This window comes from Lagopus muta, chromosome 6, assembly GCF_023343835.1.
Source record: "Lagopus muta isolate bLagMut1 chromosome 6, bLagMut1 primary, whole genome shotgun sequence".
NCBI classification, from domain to species: domain Eukaryota; kingdom Metazoa; phylum Chordata; class Aves; order Galliformes; family Phasianidae; genus Lagopus; species Lagopus muta.
This window is the reverse complement of record NC_064438.1, coordinates 18959802-18974941: the sequence shown is the minus strand read 5'-3', so window position 1 is coordinate 18974941 and position 15140 is coordinate 18959802. Positions and strand designations below refer to the sequence as shown.

General features: G+C 42.3%; 1 protein-coding gene across 3 annotated transcripts in view; it reads left to right on the top strand.

The window, feature by feature from the left end:
* The window catches only part of PAMR1 (peptidase domain containing associated with muscle regeneration 1), a 57711-nt gene that overhangs the window by 27217 nt on the left and 15354 nt on the right, over window positions 1–15140 (top strand). For all 3 annotated transcript variants that reach the window (XM_048950260.1, XM_048950258.1, XM_048950259.1), the window contains exons 5-6: window positions 1050–1267; window positions 4547–4654. In XM_048950260.1, the coding sequence (XP_048806217.1) occupies window positions 1050–1267; window positions 4547–4654 (326 nt within the window). The remainder of the gene's footprint in view (window positions 1–1049; window positions 1268–4546; window positions 4655–15140) is intronic.

Below are 15140 nucleotides of genomic sequence, written 5' to 3'. Positions count from 1 at the left end.
CAAAATCTGGCTCATCTCTTTGGTGTGAAAATGCATTCTTTCCAAAACACTAGGTCCACACTGGAAAAGGCAGCATGGGAGCTTTGATCTAATCCTAAATACTATGGTCTATGGAGCTAGGAGTTCTCAAGAAGATTGAGAATATTAGGAGTTTCACTTATAAAATGATCTTCAGTTAGTAACACGGCCTTTTCCCAGGGCCAGACCTTCTCATTCTTTTCCTCTGTACCAGGCCTAGGCCAGACACCCTTAGCCTTTGCTTATTCAGAATCCCTTGGTGTTTCTCACTCTGCTTCTCATTCATATTCTGGTGGCATGCTTTGGCTCTGTGCCCTGCTGAACTCAAACAGCAGCATATAACGTTGTTGTTAATGAAGGGGAGCCTTGTGCAGTGGATGGATCAAAGCTAGGAAAGACAGACGCTGTGGGAAAGAGCTTTAAATATTTCTCTTCTGCTGTCCCTTATTTCTATCTTTAAAAGAAGGGCAAGTGCAAGATGTCAGGGGTTTACTGCCATTTTGCTTTGTAGTGTTCTGTACTGTTTCAGATTCCCTTTCTCTGTCCCTTTCTGTCACATCTTTGAGTTTTCATTGTACTGAGAATTGCTGGCTTTCCATGTAAACAGCTTTTGATTCTCAGTCTCTGATAACATTACGTTCAGTATGTAGTACTCTACTTAGAGGAAAGAGAACAATTTTCAGCAAACAGCCAGGAAAAAAATATACCCCCTACTGCATCTGACTGTAGATGGAATTTCTAACATCGTGATCTGGTTAGGGTCCTGATGTGTGTGAACAGACTGTATGACTTCAATTTAGACTTCACTGTTCAGCCACTTAAATACCTTCACGGAGCACCCCTGTGAAGTTGCTTCCAAGGATCATGATGCAAAAACTGCGATGAAGTGAGAGGGCTGTCGTGTTATCAGCATCTGCTGGTTCGCAAAGGTGGGGACAGTAGCATATCCAAACTTCCAAATACACCAGTCAGGGTGCACAGGGGAGAGAGTAAGAGGCCTGACTGATTTGTGTGTGTCCTTATTCCCCAAGGTTTTCCATGTTGAGCCTGGAGTTTGATTACATGTGCCAGTATGATTATGTGGAGGTACGTGACGGGGACAATTTGGACAGCCGAGTAATTAAGAAATTCTGTGGGAATGAAAGGCCAGCTCCCATTCGAAGCACTGGGTCTTCACTCCATGTCCTTTTCCAGTCTGATGGATCCAAGAACTTTGATGGATTTCACGCTGTCTTTGAAGAAATTACAGGTAAAATAATCCAAAAAGTGGAACATGCCACTCACTCTCATTAATTCAGTTTCACCAATCTCTCTCCCTGTTTTGCTTCATTAAAAACTTTCATGCTGTGTTGCCTACAGCAGCTTACACAAAGTCAGTGCATGGAAGGTTCAAAGGCCATCGCATAGCATGTGAATGTGAGGCTCTCTTAACGAAGAGTAAATTCCCTCTACCTGTGTGAAGAGCAAGCTCGTTGGTGAGCACAGAAAGGCTGCTGTTTTAAGGGAATTTTCTCTGACAATCCGGGAATGGAGAGCACAGAAGACAGAGAAAGGGGCATGAATATTTTTGCAATTGTGGAATTGCTCAGTGCTGTGTGCCGGAGCAGAGTGACTGCCTCAGTTAGGAGAAACCTGATGCAAAGCCTTATAATTACTTCAGTCAAAGTGCCCTGACATGCCTCTGGTGTTGGCTCATGTATCATACCATTAGAGCTTTGCAAATAAAGCGTGTACAAAGGACATATTCTTTTCTTCAAGAAAGAGAAAATAGAGGCCTTTCCCATTCTGTGATGAACTTAGTGTTATGAATGACAGAAGCGGGGCTCTAGAATTCCAGTGCTTTTGTTGGTACTCAGTGCTTGAGTGCCCCGCATTGCTCTCTACTTTTTTTTTTTTTTTCCAGGCTGCTAAATAACTTAGAAAGTGTAGCTTTCTCCTCATTTTGCCACTGCATTTAAACCCACATGTATGCTCACTCTGGATTTCCTTTGTTTAGCTATGAAGGGAATTTTGGTCAAAAAAATCCCCAGTACTTCTGGCACAGAAGACTAATCAGGGAGCGCTGCTTTGCCATAGAAAAACCCTGCAGCATCTATGACTCAGCATAACTTGCCTTCTGCACATCCCGATGACCCACATTTCATGATGCTGTCCAGAGTACATCTGGCTCAGGAAGTTCATTTAGTTTGTAGAATCCTTTTAGAAATACACAAACCTACTGTGAATCAGCAGTTGCCAATGATCAGGATTGTAACTAGCAATCTGAAATGTGCGTACTGCTGCATGCAGTGCCTGTGGCATTCCTGAGCCTGCCCTGTTCTTCAGCTGTTACCTTCAGCATACCCATTAGTAATGTAGCTGCAGCAGTTAGCTATTCATACTTTGCCTGGGCTTACAGCAGGAGAGGTGATATAGAACAAACGACTGCGGTGTGGGCTATGTTGCATAAGGGCTGCCTACACTCAGGAAACTAACATTTTCCATATGGCACAAGCTGAATCGATTCTGTTTTCTCTACCCAGCAGGGAACACTTGGTATTCGAATACTGTTGAGCACTTTATTTCCGCCCCATTTTTAGCGGTAATTATTCTGAGGCTGGGTGGTTGCAAGTGTGGTAATCCACACAGAGCATGTTGCAAAGGGCTTCTTAGAGTTTGTGAGGAGGTCTCATTGTACGCTGTATTATGAGGCTGTTCTGGCCTAATGTGTAACTGCAATGAAAGGCTTTTAAAATACTCCCAGCATCTCTTTGTGTGAAGAATTAACCTGGCCAGCGGGACAGTTTTTGGAGAAGAATACGGCGTGCTTGGGGCAGTGTGGAATTGAGAGCAAGGGCAGCACAAGATTGAAAGCTCTGGCAAGTCATTACAAAGTAAAGCATTTCCCCTGAGATTTCCCCTTTGCGCACAGCCTTGTGGAAAGCTGAGGTCTCAGGAAGAGACTGCACAGGATTTGCTAGAGCAATAGGCTGTGGTGCAGATGAGAGCTGAAGCAACACTTTCAGGATGTGGAGATGACCAGGTGTAGCCAGCACCTTAGTGGTGTAATGGAGAGGAGTGGAAAGGTGGCTTGTGATTCTGTTTCCCTTCTGCTGAGCTTTGTGCTGACTTACAAGTCAAGCCTGCTGAAGCAGTGACACTGGCTGCACAGAGGTCACTGGTTCAACAGCCTGAAAGATTTTGATTAATACAAAATAAGCTCAAAGCTTATATTGCCCTTTAGAAAGGTTGCTCAGTGTGTAGCTATTAAAGGAAGAGATCGTACAGTCTGTTGTGCTGCCTGATCTGGAAGCAGGTGTTAGGTCCCTGAGCTCTGTCACTCATCCCATGCCAACTGTCAAATGGAAGCCAATAATTGGCACAAGTGACACGAAGGCACTCAGCAGACTTCATATGAGAAGGGTGGAAGGCCAGATGGGCAGGCATCAGGATCTCCTAGGGATTAGACATATGTTGGATCTGTTTAGATGAAAGCCTGTTGTTGAATTTCAATAGCACTCTACTTTCTGTACCCGTAACGTAGTGATCTTTGACACAACATAGGGGCCTTAATGTTCTGTAGTATTGTCCCATGGTGTTTGAAGCTAGGCAATCAAGACTCCTTTAAAAAGAAAAATATCTATTTCTCTTGAGTATCAGGCATTTTTGAGGGTGGTATCTGATGCTTATCTTCACTCACAGTTATGAAAAAAAGCTGGGGTGAGGACAAAGCTGAAAGTCCTCTGGCTTCAAACCAGTGACTACAGCTATCAGTTTAAACAAACTCTCCTCATTCTCTTTCCCCTTCTCAGAGATTCTTTTTGTTAGTTGGACACAGTACTATATATATATTTATGTGTATATATATATATGTATATATATATATATATTCCTCTTCAGGAACAAATTACTGTCCTTAATTAGACCTTAGTCCTCAGTGAGATCTGGGATATATTCACTGGCCACATAGACACAAGCTGCAGTTACATTAGTATATGAAACCTCTGGAGAAATCCAAACGTGGTATCTATATATCTCTTGTCACTCGCCATCTGGGTATAACTCAAACATCATGCTGCAACTGAAGTATTTTCAAGGAAACTTCCAATTCTGATATCTGCCATTCTGGACTGCAGCAAAGTGAATGCTTCAAATGTAATAGTACAGAACTACTACAGATCCTGGAACTCATCCTTTAACTCTGAGATGAATGCCAGGAGAAATGTAGGTTGATGTTATACTTCTCTATATTAGGCTAAGCCTAAGCACTGTTGGAGTTTGATGTGAGTTATTTTTCCTCACGTTTGGACAGTACTCAGAGAAAAATGCTAAGAATAAACAATGAATGCTGGGGAAAAAACTTCCCATCCACAGCAGATCTCCTCTTCAGTGAGTGTAAAAAGGCTTTTTAACAAGCATTAGGCCATTTACTGTATCTTCCTCAATTTTTACCAGAACATGCAATTAACTCCCAGCCATAACCATAATGAGGAAAGATAGAACCCCATCCTATTGAGACATCATGAATGTTCTTGTTTCTCCCTTATAGCTTGTTCTTCATCTCCATGTCTTCACGATGGAACATGCATTCTTGACAAAAGTGGTACTTATAAATGTGCCTGTCTCGCTGGCTATACTGGGAGTCGCTGTGAAAACTGTGAGTACAGACACTGTGTGCATGATCATCCTCCAGGGCTGTCATTAACGCAGGCCTTTGAACGTTAGGAAGTGTCACTGGTATGTAGGCTGAGTCAAACATCATTCCAGATAATGCACTTGTAGCATTTCTGAAGATATGCTGTGCACAGTTTGTGAAGAATATTGTTAGAGCTTTGTATCTATGTGCAAAAGGGTAAAACAGAATTGAAGCTGGTGAACAGCATACAAGAAATCTTGTGATGGGCCAGCCTTTTCCAGAGATAGTAACCTGTCTGCTACTTCCCCATTGTGTGGAACACTGTGTTCTTTTCTAACAGCACATACCTCAGCCGAGCCCTGCATTTGGGGTGATAGCCAGAGTCAGTCCTAGGATGTTTGTCTTCCTTAATTGCCATTTGAAAAGTAGAGCACTGGCACCTCAAATGTAGGGCCTTGGGGTCAGAACGAACAAAAACATAGTTGATTCTGTCTGTGTTGGCAAGTGTACATACAGTCATTCACGTGATTTTGTTCTACCAACTGAATGCTGTTGAAATCTGATCAAACCCACTGTCTGTTCAGAGTTTTTATTTCTTCATTCTTGAGCAAATGACTTCATCTAACAGGGCTTTAAAGAGCAAGGAGTAAGAACTGTGCGATATATGCTATGATAAGGGCTTTATCATATCTACTGACTGAAAAGAGCAGTGTCCAAAATTTAAAGCCACTGAGTTAGAGTTCCAGCTGACTCTGGAAGATTCCAGTGATAACAGTGAAATATAACTGGGACTATAATTGTCCCAAGACAGAAAGTATGACTTATTGTGTCACTGTTGTGGCAGTGTTGTGGCTGTAAGGCACAAAGTGCCTTGCCTAATTTAAGAGTTTAAAATTCTAACTCAGAATAGCCAATATGCACCAAACTTCACTGCTTCAAAATCTTTTCCTCACTCGTGCCTGCCTCAGAAATAGATTTCTATCCTAAAATTGCTTTTACTTCATCAGGGAAGTTAAATCATAGTGACATGGTACTTCCATACATTATTAAATGGACTATTTTGAGATACAAGACCTTTAGATTTACATGGTTTCAGAACTAGTTCGTAAGACTTGACTTTTTCCTCCCAGCAGACCAGAACAGGAGTAGTTTTACATACTATATAAACCCCAAAAAATTTTGGTTCAGAACATTGTGCCACATTCTACCAGATCACACATTTCTGATGTGTTTTTGGTAAAAAGTGGGTTGCTGAAAATTGAGAGTTCGTGACTTAAGGGCTAATGTGGCAGGCTTTCTGCTAACAACCCTTTTCCTGCCAGTAGTGGGTCATTTAGGGACTGGAAACTTGAAGCTCTCTGCAGTTACTCACTGAGATTATATTCCTGTTTGCAGGAGAGAAATGAAAAAGAAAGAAAGATTCACATTTGATTCAGAACCAACCTAAATTTCAAATTAATTAAATTTCCAGCAAACCTCAACCCTAGTTTTGGCAGGCTTTACACTACAGTCAAGGAATGTAAGAAAGTTCACATTCTTCTGCTTCTGTAATTCCGCTGTAGAAATTTCAGCCATGTAACACAAGCAGCAAAGGAAGTAGAAGATAAAAAAGAATAGGATGAGGCTTCCATCTTAGTGTAAACAGTGGAGGCCGTATGTAGTAACGGACTAGAGGGAGGAGAGACTTGAAAATGTATACAGTAAGATCTTGAGAGCAATCCTTAAGTTTGATTTTTTGAAAGAATAGAGCAGCTGAATAAAATATTGTCATTTTGTAATGTCTGTGCACATATGCTGGACTTCTGCTTAAGCTAGGAAATACTAAATTCAACACCTACATTTCTGTCATCCATAACATAAATAAAAGTTGACTTTTTTTTCTTATATAAGAATTAAAAAAAGCTCACACTGGGAAAGCATCATGGCAAATCTTTGTTCTTTCTGGCTTCAAAGAAGTACTTTTAAAGATATTTCCTTCAGTTTCGCCAAAACATATCGTAAGTATTTTCCAGTATATAGGGGAAAAAGGGTCTGTTTTCTAAGAGCAAAAAAAAAAAAAAAAAAAAAGAACTGGAAAATACATCTATGGCTAAAATTATTTTAAAGATAGACCCTGAACAGCACTGCAGTGTAAGTGTTCAAGGGAGATCACTTCATGCTCAGGATCTTCTGTCTGTTAGGTTTGTAGCAACAGTGCTTTCCTGTGACTTGTGAAGTCAAACCAAGGCAATAATGTTATTTCTGCAGAAAACAGTCATAAAATGGTCACTTTCAGAGTGCTGAATGTGACTTTGGATACTGAGAGCCTGATTCTTCCAGGCTGGTGTTCTTGGAGTAAGTCAGGTACAATCCCATTATAAAAATGGATAAAAGAGAGAAGAAAATTAGAGACCCCTGACGTTAAGTGGATGTAGAAGATTTGAGGTGGAGCAACAGAAGGTAGCCAGAGAGATATGAGAGTTTTAGTCAGAGAAATCCAAGGGGTTCACTTTGGAGGAGGGGAAAGTGAGGGATTATCTCATTGAGGAAAGAGCTGAGGCCAGGTAAAACAAATTAAGCAATATACATTTATGACAGAAATCAAGAACTTTTAAGTCCCTTGTTATCCCAGTGCAAGTCCATCTTTTTATCCATTTCCATTTGTAGTTTTAATGGTGTAGGAATCACTGTGGGACTTATGGAAATCACTCTAATGACAAAGCTCAAGAAACCTATTTTTTCATCCATTAAAGTAAATTCCATTCCTTTAACAGGATCATTGACATTGGTCAAGCTGCTTTCCTGGGGTAACACGCAGCCCTGATTGTTCTGTCAGTTGCAATTTGCAATATTATTGAAATGATTAAAGACACAGATTGCTGATTACTAGTGCTCTCTTCTCTCTTTTACCGTGGCAGACAGTAGAAGACTTTGTTTCCAGTCTGAGGGAATACAGTGATCTAAAGGCTTCAACAGTGTGAGTTGGAGCGCAGGCACATTTCTTTCTAACAGCCATTAATATTTCAATCAGTCATGCTTAAGGTCAAGAAATGCTTAATTTAAATATGTCTTATTCCTTTCAAAGATTGCTTTTTAAAAAAAAGCATCTATAAGAAATTGTAAAGCAGATGCTAACTAATAGAGTGAGATCTTTCTTCTTCTCTCCTAAAACACAGCACTAAGAAAAAGCCTAGTGACAAGCAACAAGTACCTTCTTGCACATAGGAAAGCCTTGTTAGGATGATAAGTAAGTAGAGAAACTTGACTCCTATTTGAAATTCTTGGACTTCTTCCTGATCTTAAGCTGAATTTGCAGTACACCTGTACACTTCTCCTAGTGACACCTGAGCCATGCTGACACAACTGAGATCAAAGCCAGGCTTTTCTGTCTGACCTCTGTGGATTTTAATGCAAATAATTCTGCAGTCACAGATGTGGCAAGTGCCAATAATTCTCTCAGCCTGCAAAACTCTGAAACAGAGCAGCAGCTTCCTCAAAAGACATATTAGGGAAAAACTAACAAGCAAGTGGCCTGATCGTGGTGCTCTACTAAATCATCTGCTGAGGTATCAGATTATCAGTGACACTGTGTAGTGTGACAACTGCTTGGTCATCTCAAACTTAGAAAGGCCTTTTCTAAGATCTCAGTGTTGAGTTTGCCTGCTGAGGATGCAGCTGTGAGGAGGCAGTAGCCTGGTATCCCATGGCAAATGCTTTCCTCCTCTGCTTGTTCTCCTCCTAGGACAGGGCATTCTGCCTCAAGAGTCCTCCCAGGGCCTGCTGTCCCTGAAGCAAGAGACCTTGACCTCATCCTGCTCTGAAATTTCCTGTTACCTTTATTTCAAACAAAGCCAGGCAAACTAGAGTTTCTACGCAAATAGGGGATCTCATGTTGAATAGGGAATTCAGGACTCAGAACCGATTTCCATTTTCATTCTGTTTCTTGCTCCTTATTGCCAAGAAGAAAGGCTTTGTTCTGCATCCTAATGACGGGTCTAATCCAGCTGGCTAAGCTGTATGAACTAACTCCATGCTGTAGCCTTTGATGTTTCTAGAGCTGGCCTTACCATGCTCCAATCAGCCTCTGAATATAGCTTTCAGACCCTTCCCTACAGCTGAAACAATCCCGTTCCGTCCTTCTCTGCCCTATAAAACTACGACTTGAGATGGTTCTTAGGGATGCCCTTGCCCTTAGCTGACCGACTCATGTTTTAAACAGGGAGAAGGTATTAAAACTGCACCATTTCCTGCCTCCTTCTTCTGCTGTGGGAGAAACGAGCATAGCTGTCACTACTTGGCATAGCCTAGACAGAATTTTAATCCCAGTAGATTCTAGGATGAGGTACTTGGGGAAAGTTTCTAGCATTCTCACCTAACCACGAACATGCAATGTAGAGCTTTCTAAGGATGTGTTTTTTTCACCCAGTAGAAAATAGCTATTTACAGCTTTTTTAAAGGGACAGAATTCTTCCCCACTGTTGTTGAGTTGGCTTTTTTTTGGTGGCTATGCCAAGAAAGTGAGAGGAATGCTACTGTTTCTCCATCACATTATTCCTGTGCTCCCTGCAGGCATGCCTGTTTAGAATGGGAAATAAGAAGCCATCTCCTGCTGCCAAAACACATATGTACATGGAGCTGCTAAGGAGTAAAGGCTACTAGCCTTTTTCACAATCATTACACAGGGGTTCAGCTTCTTTTAGACCCATACACCAGAAAAAACCTTTAACTGGAAAGCATCAGTTCCCAGGTTTTGCAGACTTAACAGGCTAAAGCTTAAATCAGCACAACCCTTTAGCCTGTCATATTGCAAAACTGTAGTGTGGACACAGGCAAGATCCTCTGATTGTTTCCTTGTCTTCCAGAACGTTCCTGGGACTTCACCTGGGAAGCAAGATAGAGTCACTACTTGATGGTACAGCTGCCTTGAGCACTGTTACTCAGTAGAACTGCTTTTTATGAGTGACACTGTTCAGAAGGGGCAGCTTGTTCAGGCAGGATAAGATACTCTTGCAGCGAAGACACGGCTAGTGCAGTCATAAAGGAAGCTGGCCCACTCTTCAGTTCAGTATATTTCCTTCAGCTTTCTCCCTTGGTTAGAAGGATGTCAGAACTGTTTACATAGCAACTGCCAAACCAACAAACATTATGCCTGCTGTTTACCAGGTACCGAAAATCCATTGTGGGTTACCTTACTTCGCTGAGCTGCCAGCTAAAGCTCCTCGGCTTGTCCCATTGAACAAACAGCCAAGATGCCTGTCAGGAGGGCAGAAACTCCTAAAAAAGAATGCAGTTCTTCACTGAGGTTGGAAATTACTTCAAATGTCCAAAACAATCAAGTGCTGCCTGTGAATCGGACTGCAAAATGCTTGTCCCTAATACTGCTCTTTCCTTCAGCTCTGTCAATGCAACTATTGGATTGAGCAAGTCATGCAGTCTGTGAGAAAGTTGCTAATACCATTTAGCAGCACTTTGTTTCATAATATCTTATGAAACACCAGTGAGTAGCTACAGCTGATAACAAGGCTTAAAGAGACAAGATAATGACTTTATTGATAATTCTTCCTGTCCCTTTGCTGTTTTCTTAATGTCTATTAAATAGTCATTTTTTTAAGCTTTTCAAAAGGGATAATTGGTAAAGAACTTTCTGGCAAAGAACATGAAATCCTGCCCAGGGCATAGCTCCAGGCATTGCTATCTTTTCAATCTGAAGTTGTCTTTTCTGAGATTAAATCCATCCAAGGATAATTCATAGGAAATCTCCATTTCCCCCACCCCAAAACAGTCACGAGCATCTTCCTCTGTCTACTACTAACATGCCTCAGAATAAAACTATTCATAGGACTCTCTCTGGTATGACTTGCTTTGTGAAAAGATCTATCAATGTTATAGGAGGACAGTTTGATCCAAGCTTCCTACCACACTGAACAGGACAAATGCTTTTCCTCATCACTTCATCAGTGAATCACTTAGGAAACAAAGTCATCTTCCCAGGTCTGCTCTAATATGTGCCACAAGTGAGCTTTTCAACACAAAATAATTGTGCAGCAAGCCAAAAATAAAGCACTGTGCCACTGATCACACTTTGGGGTCTCCCCTACCCTTTGCAAAAGTTGCAGACGATAGAGGCTGGTGTACAGCTTTAAACTGCCGATGGAGATATTTTCTGCCTCCTAGCTGAGGGGGAAGTGTGTCTTTTGATTTCCTTGGAGCCTGAAGAAATTACACCTAGAGTAGATGACGGATTTGAGCTCTCTGCCTCTAACTGCTCCTTGTTCTCTCTGAAGACGACTGATCCACAGCTCATAGCTTCTTAGCTGCAAATGTACAGATTGCATGGTCTTGCACTGCATTGGAGTAACCTTAAAACCACTTTGAAAGCTTGCTGGAATAATCAGCATGCAGAAATACTGACAGTTACACTCTTTTTCCCCACCCCCAAAGTTCATTGAAAGGCTTTGTTCCTCCTGGAGGATTTTACACTCAAACATCTGAGACAGGTACCTCACATGCTTCCCTTTGTTGCACTCATGGGCGTGATTCCACTGCCTTGCACGCTGTTTGCAGCTGATACAAAACACTATTGAAGCAGGATGGCCCCAGGTGGTAGGAATGATGACACAAATGGTATCTCCCTTGCTCTTTCTTATGGCTCCCATACTCCTCTTTGTACACTTCAAGAGCTCAGCAACTGCTTTTCATAGCCAATCAAATTCCCCTTGTACTGCTTTAGTACTCTCCTGCTTTTTAATTCCTTTCATTTTCCTTTTCCCTACACCCTCATCTGAACACTACAGAATTTTGATCTCTTTCTCTTAAACAGGCAACACCAGGTCTTTTCTGACTGAAATCCAGCTTAGATCCCCGCAAAATGCTGAATGCACTATGCTGTCAGCTACAACAGAGTGAATCTACACCATGAAATGTTGTTTTCTTGTTATAGCTAATGCATGTTCACAAAGACAGTTTCAAAGCAACATGAATTTCTTTAGAATGTCTTTTTCATCCAGCATTGCCTAGGCTTGTCCCTGCTTAGCTGGAGAGCTGACATCTCCAAAATGAAACACCTTAAGATGATTTACTCTCCTTTGTAATTCAGTATAATGAGTGTATCAGCTTCTTTGGGGCCCTACAATCTTCCCTATGAGCAGATGGTGTTCTCCCCTGCAGTATGATATCACTACATTTTCCAAAAGACACACAGGGGAACTTATTCTCCATTATCAGCAAGAATTCCTATATAGAAAGTGTATTCTGAAGATGATTAGGACTTGCTCAGTCCTTGCTCCAGTATCCAATGCACAAACAAGTCCAGTTGTATAATTAAATAGGCTGAGTACCGGAAAGGTTGTATCCAGAAACACAAAATTTCTAAGGGCTGTGAACAATGTTGATAAAGATCAAGTGGCTAATTGTAAGGAACAACCTCCAAATTGCCTCTGGATGAATAAATCACAGTGGGTGATCCAAGCATATTTTCACATGGATACTGTCTCATTCACGGAAGCAGGGAGCTGGAAAACATCAGGGGTGAGTTCCAATTGGCTGGAAGGGAATGAAAAGATTTGAATTTCAGTAGGGATTATGTCATAGTTGTGTGCAATTATTCCTAGCTGGTGGAACTGCTGCAAAAGTGAGGAGGCCCAGAAAGTAGGACTGGAAATCTACAATCTCTAGTACTTGGAGTTGGCTAATGAGCTGCTTTTGTTATGATTTACTTTGACACTTCCAGGATTAATGTCAAGACCAGAACAAAAACAAAAGTGAGAGGAGATTTTGAGCTTTCAGGATCAATAATCATTGTGGTAAATTGTCATCTCAGTATTTCTGCACGAGATGTGGCCGAAGCTGGGCATGGAACTGAGAGAATGTGCTATTACAAGAGCCATAGTGGTAGGCAGATAGTTTTCTCTGTTTTGAAACACAAGAGGAAGGGCAGAGACAGTTAATCCAAAATTCTTGCTGCCTAGCAAGCTGCATGACAACTAATGCAACACGGGGGCATTTTGGGGGAAGAATCCACATTACTCATCCAGTGCTTTTATTTATTACTGAATGCTGGTTCCTCAAAGACATTTAAACCCTTGTTAGCTCTCATAGTTACTGAAATCGTTCTGACATGGGCACCTTTGTGAAGTTGGCTGTTATTACCTGAGCCTGGCTTGCTAAAGTGCCTGTGATGGGGTAGAGGCTGGTGGTAATGGGCTTCTGCATAAAGTCTCACCCAGCCAGTGAGAAGTCTAGTGATAAGCATGGCAGGGGTAGAGCAGTGCTGCCTAGACATGCAGTTTTAGGTGTTCAGGGCTTTTCTCCGAAGTCCAAGACTTTACCTTTTCCAAAACACACAGCTACCACTGTGAACTCTTTCCTATCACAGTGCCCTTGCCCCTTCCTGTAGAGCATCTGCTACAGTGTTTGCAAGTATTTTTTTTCTCTGCTTTGAGAATCTCGCTTTAAAAAAACAAAAAAACAAAAAACAAAAAACAAGTTTTCAACTCAAGCTTTACGCATCTTCACTTTCCTTGATCACCTCCTAATTCCTGCTTGTAGACTTCTTTCACCTGAAACCCAGAGCCTGCCAGCGCTAAACAGCAAGTGCTGAGGCAAGACAAAGACAGGCAGGCAAACCAGATATCACCAGCCTGTTCAGGCATGGCCTGCATACACACACTGCCCCCATGAAGCTTTTCCTTCAGAGTCCTGACCAAGACCACCTGTCCTCCAAAGCAGTTCAGCTCCCAGCAGACTACTCCTGCTGTGGGGAAGAATGACTGTCACAAAGCAAAGCTGATGGCCTCGAGCCTTGTCTGCTGTCATTCACATCCAGCTCTTGCCAGAATCTAGAGGAGAACAGTTGAGCTGCTTGTCAATGTGGGGCTTCCTACTCAGCAATGATCTCCAGTGTGGGAGAGGTGGGAGCTTTAAGAAGGTGATGAAAAAAAGGAAATGTCCTTATGGGAGCTCCCTTGAGTGTCTGTTACCATTTATTCAGGAGAGCTGGAGCTAAGAGTTGACCTTGAGAGCCTAAGAAGGTGCCAGGCTCTCACTCTCTCTGTGTATGGAGCTCTGTGTAGGAACAAAGCTGAAATGATTACAGCTCCAGAAGGGTGTCAGCAGCATCACAGAGAGAAGGGCATTCCCACCACAACTGACATTGCTTGCTCTGTGTGGTGCTAGTCAGAGCAGGTTTCTCATGTCAGTCACTTGGCACAAAGCCTGCATGGAATTACCCACCAGCAACAGCACCTTTCTGCCCCAAGAATTATGGTGGCAGCACCCAGCATCCTGCTCCAGGACCTCAGGTACCCAATACAGCCATAAACAGGCCTACAGTGCCCATGATCCCAGCCTGCAGCCCAGCTTTAAAGTCAGAAAGGAGCTAGAACAGGAGGTTGGGACTCCTAAAGCATGAATGTGGAGGCAGGTTCTCTCCTTGCAGTGTGACATGACACACAGAGGTGGCCATTTCATCAAACCCACTGCCAAAGTCATCTACTTGACTAAAAATCCTGCTGACTGCTTATGAAGAGAAATAAAATAGGAATTCTCCTGAGCAGTCTGAGCTGCAGCCTCCAGAATTCCCTCATCTCATTCCCTCCCTATGAGGACACAGCTGTTCCACTAACATTTTGACAGCCAGCATCCTTATGCTTTTGGCTAAAGTTAGTACCTGTGGGCTTATGTGTTAGGCATTAGCCATCTCTAGACTCCTATGCCAAGCTGCAGAGGGATGATGTCTGAGAAGAGCCATCTGAATCCTCGCCCACATCAGATCTTCTCTGGCAGCAAACCCTGTGAGAACCTGGGGCATCCTCACATGTGGGTGTGCACTGGGGTCGGAAAGGATAAGCGTAGGGATAAATGGTGTCAGAGCTCAAGAGCCTAGACTAAAAAATAAGCCATGAGTGAAAATGACAGATTTTCTAAGTCTGAATTCTGGAAAGCTCGTTATGCACAGAGCACTGCAAAGTGAAAGATTTAAAACAGACTAATTGCAGAAATACTAAAGGGGAACGGCCCTGTTGATTCAGTAGGTGGCCAAACAGAAAGAAATTCCCTAAAAGACTGAGGGCAATGCTCTGATGTGCAAAGGGCATCCTGCTACCCCACAGAAACTGCTAGGCTGCTTGCAGGTGATTCCCCATAACTTCAGTGCTTTGTGTTCAGTACAGAGCCAAGTGCTCCCACATTGGCTCCATCACCTCAGTGCAAAACAGCACTGCTGAGAGCAGTGTGTAGCATTATGCAATGGTATAGTTAATTAACGATGATTTCTGCACAAAGCTGGGTCAGTTTACTGGCAAATTTAGTAGCAATATCAGGAGATCACAGCTCTTCTCCTAGCTCTGCCACTCACTCACTGTTTGCCTTCTGCTAAATCACATATTTCTGTGCTACATCTTCCTCAGTGAAATGCAGACATTTAAAATTCAGAAATACAAAGACTATAAACGTCATGAACAGCTATACAATGACACTCATAGGTAGGCAGACTTGCTCTCACAACAAAAGTTAAACCAAGGAAAAGATT